The sequence below is a fragment of the Ranitomeya imitator genome, chromosome 4 (assembly GCF_032444005.1).
Source record: "Ranitomeya imitator isolate aRanImi1 chromosome 4, aRanImi1.pri, whole genome shotgun sequence".
Taxonomy (NCBI): domain Eukaryota; kingdom Metazoa; phylum Chordata; class Amphibia; order Anura; family Dendrobatidae; genus Ranitomeya; species Ranitomeya imitator.
The window spans coordinates 197,117,280-197,132,234 of NC_091285.1; the positions used below are offsets into that span (position 1 = coordinate 197,117,280).

General features: G+C 48.3%; 1 protein-coding gene across 1 annotated transcript in view; it reads right to left on the reverse strand.

Annotated features, from left to right (window-relative positions):
• The window catches only part of STAB2 (stabilin 2), a 243,987-nt gene that overhangs the window by 68,046 nt on the left and 160,986 nt on the right, over positions 1–14,955 (reverse strand). The window contains exon 44 of the mRNA XM_069764255.1: positions 1,090–1,161. Coding sequence (XP_069620356.1) covers positions 1,090–1,161 — 72 coding nt within the window. The remainder of the gene's footprint in view (positions 1–1,089; positions 1,162–14,955) is intronic.

Consider the following 14,955-nt stretch of genomic DNA (forward strand, 5'->3'; position numbering starts at 1 on the left):
GAATGCTAAATTAGCAAGAAACTATAAGGCCGGTTTCACACGTCCAGATAATTCCGGTACCGGAGAAATCGGTACGGAGTTATCCGTGTCCGTGTGCTCACGTAGCACATCAGTGTGGCACACATGCCGACTGAGGACCACACGGACCGTGCAGGAGACAGCGCTACAGTTAAGCGCTGTCCCCTGCTTTTGGTGCTGAAGCCGGCATTCATTCCTTCTCCCCAGCAGCGTTTGCTGGAAGGAAGCAATGAAAAATCAAGGTTTTTTTTGTTTGTGTTAAAAATAAAGTTTGGGGTCACCTCTCGCCTCCCATCCCCTGTGCCCCCGCCCGCTTGCCGAGAAATAGTCACCCAGCTCCTGCGATGTATGCTCTCAGCGCCGGCAGCCAGTCCTGTGTGAGCGGTCATGTGGTACCGCTCATTACATTGATGAATATGCGCATATTCATGCAGAAAAAAGCAGCCAAAATGCCCAGTGTGAACTTAGCCTAAAAGCTACGGTTTTTTTTGGTGCTATTTTATCCTCTTGTTTTTTGCAGGTGACCACATCCACACCAAAATACACAATAACCATCTTCTTTGATAATTGTATTTTGCAGTACTTTTTTTCTACATTTTCCCCTTATTTGATGTATTTTGGGTGCAGATCTAAAGCAGCGTTTTTAGTGCATTTTTTAATCTACAAAAATATTTTGATTCTGCGCTAAAATATATACCGTACTTTCCATAGAAACCTAATGAGAGAAAACGCGCCACAAACACACAGCGTCTCTAACCTCACACTGGGTATGAATTTCATGAAATGACGTCAGCTTTGTTGGAGTGTTAAATGCAATAGATTTTATGCACACAAAAAAAGCTGATGAAAAAATGTAGCGTTTAAGCTGCATGTGAACATGGCCTTAGACATTTCAGCTGTGTAGTGACAAAGAGCTGTGAGCTATAACACAGATTGTAACTCAGGATCAGTACAAGACAATAATGATTTTACAAAGATATTCAATGCTGTATTTAATTTATACCCATATAAACTACAGAACATACGGTATTCATTACTCAAACACATCAATAAATGAAGTATTATACTCACAGTTAAGCATGGGTTAATAGGACTGCACTTTTTACCATCTCCACTGTATCCTTGCAAACAATTACAGACAGACTAAACAAGGAACACAAACGTGGTCAGCATTAATTATGTGACCTCACAGAATTTTTTGCATAATTGGTACATTTCATTTATTTTCAGCTCCAGAGATAAAATCCCTCTTATCATAGGAATGTCCACAGGGAAGTCTTCGGGAGTCAGTGATACAAGGAAACAATATAGACTTCTAGTGTGTGCTACCATATTATCTAATTATCTATATCTGACACAGTAGGGACAACTGCTTGGTACCCAAAATTATTTCTTCATCATCCTCGTTTTGTTGCAACAGATGTTGAGGGGGAAATCCTCAGTAAGTAGTCTAGGGTTACTAAGGATGAGCGGAACCATGGATGTTTGGGTTCATTGAGTTTGGTTGAACTGTAGTCCAAACTTTGGTTCGGGCATCAGAACTTGACCCGAACTTGGCTCCGAACTCGAACCCAATAGAAGTCAATTGGGACCCGAACTTTAATGTTGTAATATGGGGATAAGAGCAGAACAATTGCCCTACAAGCAAATTGTTGATAGGAAAATGACTTAAAATAACATAGAATAAAAAAATAATAATCTTGAACCAGTAGGCAGAGATCCAAGTGGAGGAGGAGGTAGCCAACACTGTTTTTGTGTTTTTTTTTTCCTTTATTTTTTGTGGGGCACTATGCATCCAGGTAGTGTAATAATCTACTGGCTACTTCCTCTCTGTATGCAGGCCATGTAATACTCTGCACTTTTATGGCATGCAAAGATTGAGAAGAGCATCAAATAGGGGATGTGGCCATGGTGCTGCTGGAGGTGGTGGTGTTGCAGGGAGAGAGAAGATATGGTCGATCTGTGCCTGTTATGTGGCCAAATGAGACACCTTCATCTGGTGCAGGCAGGTGAATGGTGAGGCCAGAACAAGTGGAGATGGTTTTAGATTGGATGACTGAAAGTGCCTTCTGTTCCTTCACTTTGTCTTCCACCCAATCCTCTGCTTAAAGTGCTGAATTGCAGTGGTCACTTCTACTTTTTGATGACCCCTCTGGCTGAGGTTCGGTGGGCCATTCACCTGGTCCTGCCCCACAAGTGGAAGTGATTGGGTGCACTAATGCCCAAACACTTGTTCTGCTTGCGAATGAGTAAGTGGGAGGGGTAGTGCAAACGGTGAGCGGACCACCACTGCACATCTTTGATGATGATGATGATGAAGCACTGGTGCCAACTGCTGCGGCTTTCTGCTGTGTGCAGACTGACAAGGAGGGCGAGGGTGAGGACTAGGTGGAAGATCATGCAGGGGATGATGAGGTCCTAGACCCCACATGAACTGAAGGCCATCTGAATGATGTGGGCGGTTCGGAGGAAGAGGAGGTGTTCACACTGTCCCAGTTGCACAAGAAAAGAGGGAACAGGATGCAAAAGAGGAAGCAGGGTACAAATTCACAGTTGCTGGTCCCTAGCCAGTACCTCGGCTGCTATTGCCCACAATACTGACGAATTGAGCACACCAAAGCCAGCTCAAAGAAGTTCCCCAACAAGACTCAGACAGTCTGCATGCTATGCCATCAGAGACTGAAGTGAGGCATAAATGTTCTTAACCTGAGCACCATGTGCATGATCAGGCATCTGAATGGAAAACACAATCTGCAGTGGAGTACACACCTGAAAAATCAGGAAAGATCTGAGCCTCCTTCTTCTGCTACAGTCTCGGTGTCTTTCTCCCGCTCACAAGTGATTTAGAAGAAGAACACCAAAGACAAAGAAACTTTACAACAGGCCAGCTTATAAGTGATTAAAAGGGTATAAAGTTTATTGAATATATTAAAAACAGTATGTGAAAAAGGAAACACCTCAGGTAACAGGAAAGGGGTGGGTACACCCAGGTAGTATATAAATGTAGACAAGTACTTAAAAAGTCTTAAATATACTATGTTCACATGGATCCTAGTGCATGTATTATATTTCCCCAAAAAAGGAACAAAAAATAATACAATAGTCATTGCCATATCCCCTGGAGGAAGCATTTCATTGCGAAACGCGCGTTGGGTGTGGTGGGTACCCAGTAACTACTTTTAAGGTATAGTACCTGTTAAGGACTGGCGGAACGCACCAAGTACAAGATGAAATGGAACTAGGTGCGTTCGCAGTCCGAGGTCCACCGTGCAGGTAAAAACCCTGCTGCTAGTAAAGACGGACTATATGGCGGTACTATAAGAATACACACATGGGTTAACTTCACCCTGTGTGAAGGAAGCGACCCTGTTGCGTCACAGGACCGCGGTACCGCACATAGAGCGCAAGCAAGGAGTCACTAATCTCAAACCCGAGACTGAGGATTTGAGTTCAGAAGACCCCATGCGCTCAACACCACAACTGGGGTGTCAGAGGAACATAAATAATAATATAAAGGCACAAGAGTGCGTGCGGTGCCGCACTGATGGACGCCACTAACCACCCAGGCTTGGGTCAGGAAAGCGCAGAGCAAGCGCACGGCGCCGTACTGGCGGACACAGCAACTGGTAGCTGTAATGTGTGTTACGTGCTGTTGGATAAGTCGGGCACTAGATAGCAAACATACACCTTCCGCGAACAGTCATCCAATAGGGAGGGTTATTTAAAGAGCGACTTTCACTCACAACACACACACATATTAACAAGACAATACTAGCGCATGGCCGTGCGGTCATGCGCAGTTTATATAGTTGCAGCACAGGAAGCTGCTACCGAAGTTTTGCCCTTTCAGGACCTTCCTGGAGGACCAATGGAATGTGCTGCAGTACCTGAGCATGTGACCCTCGATCTCCAACGGGAGATCTTGCCCTGGGCATGCTCAGTGTGTGAAAATAAGGACTTAGTCCCAGAGAAGTCTGCTCGCCGCAGATCAGTGCAGGGTACAACAGGAGAGCCAGAAAAGGCAGTAGTAACCCTCTGCACAGAATCAGTCCCAGCAAGACGCTGGGAGCGACGCCTCCGCTGAGCAGACCCCACTGCGGCCGATGCAGAATGGGAGACCGCAGCAGACACGGATCGAGATTCCTCCTGTGCAGCAGAGGATACTCGACTACTAACATTACTCCCCCCCTCCTAGGCCCCCCCCCCTCCTTGAGCCTCACTACGCTCAAAAGCTGCAATAAGCAGCGGAGCCAAAATGTGCTCCACAGGCTCCCAGGTTCTATCCTCTGGGCCGTGACCCTTCCAGTCCACCAGATAAAATTTCTTGCCACGTACCACCTCGCACCCCACGATAGCATTCACCTCAAACTCATCCATGGATGAACCCGATGTCCCAGCAGATGACTCAGAAAACCGGGACAAACGAACGGGCTTTATGAGGGAAACGTGAAAAGTATCGGTGATACCAAGGCGTGGAGGAATAGCCAAACGGTAGACCACAGGGTTGACCTGTTCCAGAACCTTAAACGGGCCAATGTAGCGAGGAGCAAACTTAGTGGACTCAACTCGCAGCCTGATGTTACGGGCAGAGAGCCACACTAAGTCGCCAGGAGCAAAGACCGGAGCGGGGCGCCGGTGTGTATCAGCCGAAACCCTCATTCTCTCCTTGGAGGCCCAGATGGCATCCTGTGTGCGGTCCCAGATGTCACGTGCCTCCACCGCCCAGTCTGCCACCCTAGAATCGGTGGATGACACGAGCATGGGCACAGGGACACGCGGATGCTGGCCGTAATTAAGGAGAAAAGGAGTCTGACCAGTGGAATCGGCTACGGCGTTGTTCAAGGCAAATTCCGCCCAAGGTAGCAAGATGCCCAGTCGTCCTGCCTAGCAGAGACGAAATAACGCAAATATGTCACCAGAGTCTGGTTGGTTCTCTCCACCAACTCATTCGTCTCGGGATGGTATGCAGAGGAGAGGTTTAACTCTATGCTGAGTAAACGGCAGAGGTCTCTCCAAAACCGAGACGCGAACTGGGGACCCCGATTGCTGACAATCTTATCAGGCATACCATGCAATCAGAAAACGTGCTTAATGAACAACACCGCCAAGGCCAGTGCTGAAGGTAACCGAGGAAGCGGCACCAAATGCACCATCTTAGAGAAATGGTCGGTGACAACCCAAATAATGGAGCAGCCACGCGACTTGGGTAAGCCCACCACAAAGTCCATCCCGACCATCTCCCAGGGCCTGTCTGCCACCGGTAGAGGGTAAAGCAACCCAGCAGGCCGTTGCCGAGGAGACCGATTCTGGGCACAAGAAACACACGCCTGAATATAGTCCCTGACATCTCGGGCCATATGCGGCCACCAGTATGTTCTCGCCAAAAGCTCAGATGTCCTCTTGGTCCCAAAATGCCCACCCACTCTGGAGGAGTGAGCCCAAGAGAGAACCTCCGGTCGCAAGTTAGCTGGCACAAAAGTCTTGTCCGGGGGCACAGACTCTAGCGAAACCGGAGCTACAGTTCTCAGGCTCTCAGAAGGGACAATAAGCTGAGGCTCCTCCTCCTCAGATGACACTACGGAGCGGGAGAGAGCGTCAGCACGAACGTTCTTCTCCCTGGAGAGAAAATGGAGAGTAAAATGGAACCGGGAGAAGAACAGGGACCATCTAGCCTGGCAAGAATTCAGCCGCTGGGCCGTTTGTAGATATACCAAGTTCTTGTGGTCAGTGAAGACTTGGAAGGGAAAGCGAGCTCCCTCCAAGAGATGTCTCCACTCTGAAAAAGCCAACTTCATGGCTAGCAACTCCCTGTCCCCGATGGAATAATTCCTCTCCGCTGGTGTGAAGGTCTTGGAGAAGAAGAAGCAAGGATGCTTCCGACCTTGAGCATCCTTTTGGAAAAGGACTGCTCCAGCACCAACAGATGAGGCATCCACCTCCAAGATAAATGGTTTATCAACATCGGGGCGATGTAGGATGGGAGCGCTAGCGAAATGAGACTTGATCGAGAGAAAGGCTTTGGAGACCTCCTCTGACCACAACTTGGGATTTGCTCCCTTTTTGGTGAGGGCAACCAAGGGAGCTACCAAAGTTGAGAAGTGTGGAATGAACTGGCGATAGTAATTAATGAACCCCATAAAGCGCTGCACCGCTTTAAGAGAATGGGGTTCCTGCCAGTCCATTACAGCCTGTAGCTTGGCAGGATCCATAGCCAATCCCTGGGCAGAGATGATATAACCAAGGAAGGGCAAGGACTCCTGCTCAAACACACACTTCTCCAACTTGGCGTAGAGGGAGTTTGCCCGTAAGAGGTCGAAGACTTTGCGAACATCTCTCCAATGGGAGTTAATATCTGGAGAAAAGATGAGAATATCATCCAGATAGACTACCACCGAGGTGGTGAGCATATCCCGGAAGATGTTGTTCACAAAGTCTTGGAAAACGGCTGGGGCATTACAGAGCCCGAAGGGCATCACCAGATATTCATAGTGCCCATCCCTGGTGTTAAAAGCCGTCTTCCATTCATCCCCCTCACGGATGCGAATCAGGTTGTAAGCACCCAGCAGATCTAACTTTGTAAATACCCTCGCTCCCCGTAGCCTATCAAACAGCTCAGATATCAGGGGTAAAGGGTACTTGTTCTTAACGGTGATGGCGTTAAGACCCCTGTAGTCTATGCATGGATGTAAGTCTCCAGTCTTCTTCTGTACGAAGAAGAACCCAGCCCCTGCCGGTGACACTGACTTCCTAATGAATCCTCTTGCCAGATTTTCTTGGATGTACTGAGACATTGCCTCCGTCTCCGGGAGAGATAACGGATAGACTTGACCCCGGCGAGGCTCAGCACCAGGCAAGAGGTCAATAGGACAGTCGTAGGGGCGGTGAGGCGGAAGGGTCTCCGCAGCTCTTTTGGAGAACACGTCAGCATAGGGCCAATAGTGCTTGGGGAGAGAGGAAAGATCTGCGGGTACCTGTGTAGTAGCAACCTGAACGCACTCCCTCTGACATCTACCCTCGCAGGATTTACTCCATCCCAAAATTCTCCCTGAGGACCACTCAATATGAGGAGAATGGTAGCGAAGCCATGGTATCCCCAACAGGACCTCATCAATTCCCTCAGGAATGACTAATAGGGAGATTATCTCTTGATGTGATGGAGACACAGAAAGCGTGATAGGAATGGTTTGGTGGGTAATCTGTGAGGGTAGTGTTGACCCATTTACCACTCGAACGGTTACTGGCTTGGCGAGCATCACCAAGGGTATTGCGTGACGCTGGGCAAAAGCGGAAGACATAAAGTTACCCTCTGCCCCAGAATCCACGCATAGCTCGACCATAAGAGTGGATGGGCCTATGGTAATTGTCCCCTTGAAGGACAATTTTGAGGCAAACGTCGCCGTGTCTAGTGTACTTCCTCCAACTGCCACTAGACGCTGATGTTTCCCCGACCGCTGAGGACCCTTCGAGGCAAGATGTCCTGACTGCTGGCAAACATGATGGACATTATGTGCACGGGCGGACTGAGATTTGGATCCCGCTCGTGTCACCTCTAAGGCCTCATGTGACTCGGATGCCTGGACTGGAGATTCCAAAGGTTTGGCGAAGGTGGGAGCCAGCCGAAACCTCTGCCTACACTGGGCTCGCTCTAACCTCCGCTCGTTAAAGCGGAGATCAATACGAGTAGAGACAGTTATTAATTCCTCCAGTGTGGCAGGAATCTCCCTAGTGGCCAGAGCGTCCTTAACGTGATCAGCCAGGCCCCTCCAAAATATGGGGATAAGGGCTTTATCCGACCACTCCAGCTCGGAAGCTAATGTACGGAAGCGGATGGAAAAATGGCTGACCAAGGACTCACCCTGAGTTAATGCCAGTAGTTGGAGCGCTGTGTCATGGGTGACTTGAGGTCCTAAAAAGACCTTTTTCAGAGTGCTCAGGAACAACGGAGCACTATGCACCACATGATCACCTCGCTCCCACAGCGGCGTAGCCCACTCCAACGCCCTGTCCGACAAGAGGGACACAATAAATCCCACCTTAGCCCGCTCTGTAGGAAAACGTGCAGCCAGGAGCTCGAGATGGATAGAGCACTGACTCATGAATCCCCTACAAGTCTTGCAATCTCCAGAAAATTTTTCTGGCAACGGGAGGCGAGATAATGTCGGAACAGGGGTGGCAGTGGACAAGGCTGCTGCAGCCACGCTAGCAGCCTGTACAGCAACTGCGGTAGCATCCACAGCTGAAGTTGAGCTCTCGAGAGCCGCCAACCTACCCTCCAGCTGCTGGATACACCGCAAAGATTGCTGAATGTCCGCCATTTACTAGCCAGACCTTGGCGCTAGTATTATGTTAAGGACTGGCGGAACGCACCAAGTACAAGATGAAATGGAACTAGGTGCGTTCGCAGTCCGAGGTCCACCGTGCAGGTAAAAACCCTGCTGCTAGTAAAGACGGACTATATGGCGGTACTATAAGAATACACACATGGGTTATCTTCACCCTGTGTGAAGGAAGCGACCCTGTTGCGTCACAGGACCGCGGTACCGCACATAGAGCGCAAGCAAGGAGTCACTAATCTCAAACCCGAGACTGAGGATTTGAGTTCAGAAGACCCCATGCACTCGACACCACAACTGGGGTGTCAGAGGAACATAAATAATAATATAAAGGCACAAGAGTGCGTGCGGTGCTGCACTGACGGACGCCACTAACCACCCAGGCTTGGGTCAGGAAAGCGCAGAGCAAGCGCACGGCGCCGTACTGGCGGACACAGCAACTGGTAGCTGTAATGTGTGTTACGTGCTGTTGGATAAGTCGGGCGCTAGATAGCAAACATACACCTTCCGCGAACAGTCATCCAATAGGGAGGGTTATTTAAAGAGCGACTTTCACTCACAACACACATATTAACAAGACAATACTAGCGCATGTGTTGTGAATTCTGTGGCAGAGCTCCCTCCTGTGGTCACAAGTGGTACTTCGGCTGATTCTCTCTATGAGCTTCCGTTGGTGGAGGAGAGTGGTACTGCGGCTTCTGAGTTTCCTTCCTCAGGTGATGTGGGGAAGTCGTTAGGTGCTGCTCTATTTAACTCCACCTGGTGCTCTGATCCTGGCCTCCAGTCAATGTTCTAGTATAGGACTTGCTTCCTCCTGGATCGTTCCTGTGGCCTGCTGCTCTGCATAGCTAAGTTCCGCTTTTGTTATTTTGTTTGCTGTTTTTTTTCTGTCCAGCTTGCTTATTTGGTTTTTCTTGCTTGCTGGAAGCTCTGGGACGCAGAGGGTGTACCTCCGTGCCGTTAGTCGGTACGGAGGGTCTTTTTGCCCCTTTGCGTGGTTGTTTGTAGGGTTTTGTGTTGACCGCAAAGTTACCTTTCCTATCCTCGCTCTGTTCAGAAAGTCGGGCCTCACTTTGCTAAATCTATTTCATCTCTACGTTTGTCTTTTCATCTTACTCACAGTCATTATATGTGGGGGCTGCCTTTTCCTTTGGGGTATTTCTCTGAGGCAAGGTAGGCTTATTTTCTATCTTCAGGCTAGCTAGTTTCTCAGGCTGTGCCGAGTTGCATAGGGAGTGTTAGGCGCAATCCACGGCTGCCTCTAGTGTGGTTGGAGAGGATTAGGGATTGCGGTCAGCAGAGTTTCCACGTCTCAGAGCTCGTTCTATGTTTTTGGGTTATTGTCAGGTCACTGTATGTGCTCTGGCTTCTATGTCCATTGTGGTACTGAATTACCTTATCATAAGAGTACTGGAGGCCCAAAGTACTAATGATTCTCAGTAGAGGGAAAAAAGAAGTTCTGAGACCATTTTTTTTTCTCTGCACTGTGTTTTGCCTTTTTTTCCCCCTCCCCTAGACATTTGGGTGGTTCAGGACACAGGTGTAGCGATGGACATTAAAGGTCTGTCTTCATGTGTGGATCAGCTCACGGCAAGAGTACAAAATATTCAAGACTTTGTGGTTCAGAATTCTATGTTAGAACCAAGAATTCCTATTCCTGATTTGTTTTTTGGAGATAGAACTAAATTTCTGAGTTTCAAAAATAATTGTAAACTATTTCTGGCTTTGAAACCTCGCTCCTCTGGTGACCCAGTTCAACAAGTTAGGATCATTATTTCTTTTTTACGTGGCGACCCTCAGGACTGGGCATTTTCTCTTGCGCCAGGAGATCCTGCATTAAGTAATATTGATGCATTTTTCCTGGCGCTCGGATTGCTGTACGATGAACCTAATTCAGTGGATCAGGCAGAGAAAAATTTGCTGACTCTGTGTCAGGGTCAGGATGAGATAGAGGTATATTGTCAGAAATTTAGAAAGTGGTCCGTACTCACTCAATGGAATGAAGGCGCGCTCGCAGCTATTTTCAGAAAGGGTATCTCTGAAGCCCTTAAGGATGTCATGGTGGGATTTCCTATGCCTGCTGGTCTGAATGAGTCTATGTCTTTGGCCATTCAGATCGGTCGACGCTTGCGTGAGCGTAAATCTGTGCACCATTTGGAGGTATTATCTGAGCATAAACCTGAGCCTATGCAGTGCGATAGGACTTTGACCAGAGTTGAACGGCAAGAACACAGACGTCAGAATGGGCTGTGTTTCTATTGTGGTGATTCCACTCATGCTATCTCTGATTGTCCTAAGCGCACTAAGCGGTTCGCTAGGTCTGCCACCATTGGTACGGTACAGTCAAAATTTCTTTTGTCCGTTACCTTGATCTGCTCTTTGTCATCTTATTCTGTCATGGCATTTGTGGATTCAGGCGCTGCCCTGAATTTGATGGACTTGGAGTATGCTAGGCGTTGTGGGTTTTTCTTGGAGCCCTTGCAGTGTCCTATTCCATTGAGAGGAATTGATGCTACGCCTTTGGCCAAGAATAAGCCTCAGTATTGGACCCAGCTGACCATGTGCATGGCTCCTGCACATCAGGAGGTTATTCGCTTTCTGGTGTTGCATAATCTGCATGATGTGGTCGTGTTGGGGTTGCCATGGCTACAAGTCCATAATCCAGTGTTAGATTGGAAATCCATGTCTGTGTCCAGCTGGGGTTGTCAGGGGGTACATGGTGATGTCCCATTTCTGTCTATTTCGTCATCCACCCCTTCTGAGGTTCCAGAGTTCTTGTCTGATTACCGGGATGTATTTGATGAGCCCAAGTCCGATACCCTACCTCCGCATAGGGATTGTGATTGTGCTATCGATTTGATTCCTGGTAGTAAATTCCCAAAAGGTCGACTGTTTAATTTATCTGTGCCTGAGCACGCCGCTATGCGGAGATACGTGAAGGAGTCCTTGGAGAAGGGGCATATTCGCCCGTCATCGTCGCCATTAGGAGCGGGGTTCTTTTTTGTGGCCAAGAAGGATGGTTCGCTGAGACCTTGTATAGATTACCGCCTTCTAAATAAGATCACGGTTAAATTTCAGTACCCCTTGCCGCTGTTATCTGATTTGTTTGCTCGGATTAAGGGGGCTAGTTGGTTCACCAAGATAGATCTTCGTGGTGCGTATAATCTTGTGCGTATTAAGCGAGGCGATGAATGGAAAACTGCATTTAATACGCCCGAGGGCCATTTTGAATACCTAGTGATGCCATTCGGACTTGCCAATGCTCCATCAGTGTTTCAGTCCTTTATGCATGACATCTTCCGAGAGTACCTGGATAAATTCCTGATTGTATACTTGGATGATATTTTGATCTTCTCGGATGATTGGGAGTCACATGTGAAGCAGGTCAGAACGGTGTTTCAGGTCCTGCGTGCTAATTCTTTGTTTGTGAAGGGATCAAAGTGTCTCTTTGGTGTTCAGAAGGTTTCATTTTCGGGGTTCATTTTTTCCCCTTCTACTATCAAGATGGACCCTGTTAAGGTCCAAGCCATCCATGATTGGACTCAGCCGACATCTCTGAAAAGTCTGCAAAAGTTCCTGGGCTTTGATAATTTTTATCGTCGCTTCATCTGCAATTTTTCTAGTATTGCTAAACCATTGACCGATTTGACCAAGAAAGGTGCTGATGTGGTCAATTGGTCTTCTGCTGCTGTGGAAGCTTTTCAAGAGTTGAAGCGTCGTTTTTCTTCTGCCCCTGTGTTGTGTCAACCAGATGTTTCGCTTCCATTCCAGGTCGAGGTTGATGCTTCTGAGATTGGAGCAGGGGCTGTTTTGTCGCAGAGAAGTTCTGATTGCTCGGTGATGAAACCATGCGCCTTCTTTTCCAGGAAGTTTTCGCCTGCTGAGCGAAATTATGATGTTGGCAATCGAGAGTTGCTGGCCATGAAGCGGGCATTCGAGGAGTGGCGTCATTGGCTTGAAGGAGCTAAGCATCGCGTGGTGGTCTTGACTGATCATAAGAACTTGACTTATCTCGAGTCTGCCAAGCGGTTGAATCCTAGACAGGCTCGTTGGTCGCTGTTTTTTGCCCGTTTTGACTTTGTGGTTTCGTACCTTCCGGGCTCTAAAAATGTGAAGGCGGATGCCCTGTCTAGGAGTTTTGTGCCCGACTCTCCGGGTTTATCTGAGCCGGCGGGTATTCTCAAAGAGGGAGTAATTGTGTCTGCCATCTCCCCTGATTTGCGGCGGGTGCTGCAAAAATTTCAGGCTAATAAACCTGATCGTTGCCCAGCGGAGAAACTGTTTGTCCCTGATAGATGGACAAATAAAGTTATCTCTGAGGTTCATTGTTCGGTGTTGGCTGGTCATCCTGGAATCTTTGGTACCAGAGAGTTAGTGGCTAGATCCTTTTGGTGGCCATCTCTGTCGCGGGATGTGCGTTCTTTTGTGCAGTCCTGTGGGATTTGTGCTCGGGCTAAGCCCTGCTGTTCTCGTGCCAGTGGGTTGCTTTTGCCCTTGCCGGTCCCGAAGAGGCCTTGGACACATATCTCTATGGATTTTATTTCAGATCTTCCCGTCTCTCAAAAAATGTCAGTCATTTGGGTGGTTTGTGATCGCTTCTCTAAGATGGTCCATTTGGTGCCCTTGTCTAAATTACCTTCCTCCTCTGATTTGGTGCCATTGTTCTTCCAGCATGTGGTTCGTTTACATGGCATTCCAGAGAATATCGTTTCTGACAGAGGTTCTCAGTTTGTTTCGAGGTTTTGGCGAGCCTTTTGTGCTAGGATGGGCATTGACTTGTCTTTTTCCTCGGCTTTCCATCCTCAGACTAATGGCCAGACCGAACGAACCAATCAGACCTTGGAAACATATCTGAGATGCTTTGTTTCTGCTGATCAGGATGACTGGGTGTCCTTTTTGCCTTTGGCTGAGTTCGCCCTTAATAACCGGGCCAGCTCGGCTACCTTGGTTTCGCCGTTTTTCTGCAACTCTGGATTCCATCCTCGTTTCTCTTCAGGGCAGGTTGAGTCTTCGGACTGTCCTGGTGTGGATACTGTGGTGGACAGGTTGCAGCAGATTTGGACTCATGTGGTGGACAATTTGACCTTGTCCCAGGAGAAGGCTCAACGTTTCGCTAATCACAGACGCTGTGTGGGTCCCCGACTTCGTGTTGGGGATTTGGTTTGGTTGTCTTCTCGTCATATTCCTATGAAGGTTTCCTCTCCTAAGTTTAAACCTCGTTTCATTGGTCCGTATAGGATTTCTGAGGTTCTTAATCCTGTGTCTTTTCGTTTGACCCTTCCAGATTCTTTTTCCATCCATAACGTATTCCATAGGTCATTGTTGCGGAGATACGTGGCACCTATGGTTCCATCTGTTGATCCTCCTGCCCCGGTTTTGGTGGAGGGGGAGTTGGAGTATATTGTGGAGAAGATTTTGGATTCTCGTGTTTCAAGACGGAAACTCCAGTATCTGGTTAAGTGGAAGGGTTATGGTCAGGAAGATAATTCCTGGGTCTTTGCCTCTGATGTCCATGGTCCCGATCTTGTTCGTGCCTTTCATATGGCTCATCCTGGTCATCCTGGGGGCTCTGGTGAGGGTTCGGTGACCCCTCCTCAAGGGGGGGGTACTGTTGTGAATTCTGTGGCAGAGCTCCCTCCTGTGGTCACAAGTGGTACTTCGGCTGATTCTCTCTATGAGCTTCCGTTGGTGGAGGAGAGTGGTACTGCGGCTTCTGAGTTTCCTTCCTCAGGTGATGTGGGGAAGTCGTTAGGTGCTGCTCTATTTAACTCCACCTGGTGCTCTGATCCTGGCCTCCAGTCAATGTTCTAGTATAGGACTTGCTTCCTCCTGGATCGTTCCTGTGGCCTGCTGCTCTGCATAGCTAAGTTCCGCTTTTGTTATTTTGTTTGCTGTTTTTTTTCTGTCCAGCTTGCTTATTTGTTTTTTCTTGCTTGCTGGAAGCTCTGGGACGCAGAGGGTGTACCTCCGTGCCGTTAGTCGGTACGGAGGGTCTTTTTGCCCCTTTGCGTGGTTGTTTGTAGGGTTTTGTGTTGACCGCAAAGTTACCTTTCCTATCCTCGCTCTGTTCAGAAAGTCGGGCCTCACTTTGCTAAATCTATTTCATCTCTACGTTTGTCTTTTCATCTTACTCACAGTCATTATATGTGGGGGCTGCCTTTTCCTTTGGGGTATTTCTCTGAGGCAAGGTAGGCTAATTTTCTATCTTCAGGCTAGCTAGTTTCTCAGGCTGTGCCGAGTTGCATAGGGAGCGTTAGGCGCAATCCACGGCTGCCTCTAGTGTGGTTGGAGAGGATTAGGGATTGCGGTCAGCAGAGTTTCCACGTCTCAGAGCTCGTTCTATGTTTTTGGGTTATTGTCAGGTCACTGTATGTGCTCTGGCTTCTATGTCCATTGTGGTACTGAATTACCTTATCATAACACGCATGGCCGTGCGGTCATGCGCAGTTTATATAGTTGCAGCACAGGAAGCTGCTACCGAAGTTTTGCCCTTTCAGGACCTTCCTGGAGGACCAATGGAATGTGCTGCAGTACCTGAGCATGTGACCCTCGATCTCCAACGGGAGATCTTGCCCTGGGCATGCTCAGTGTGTGAAAATAAGGA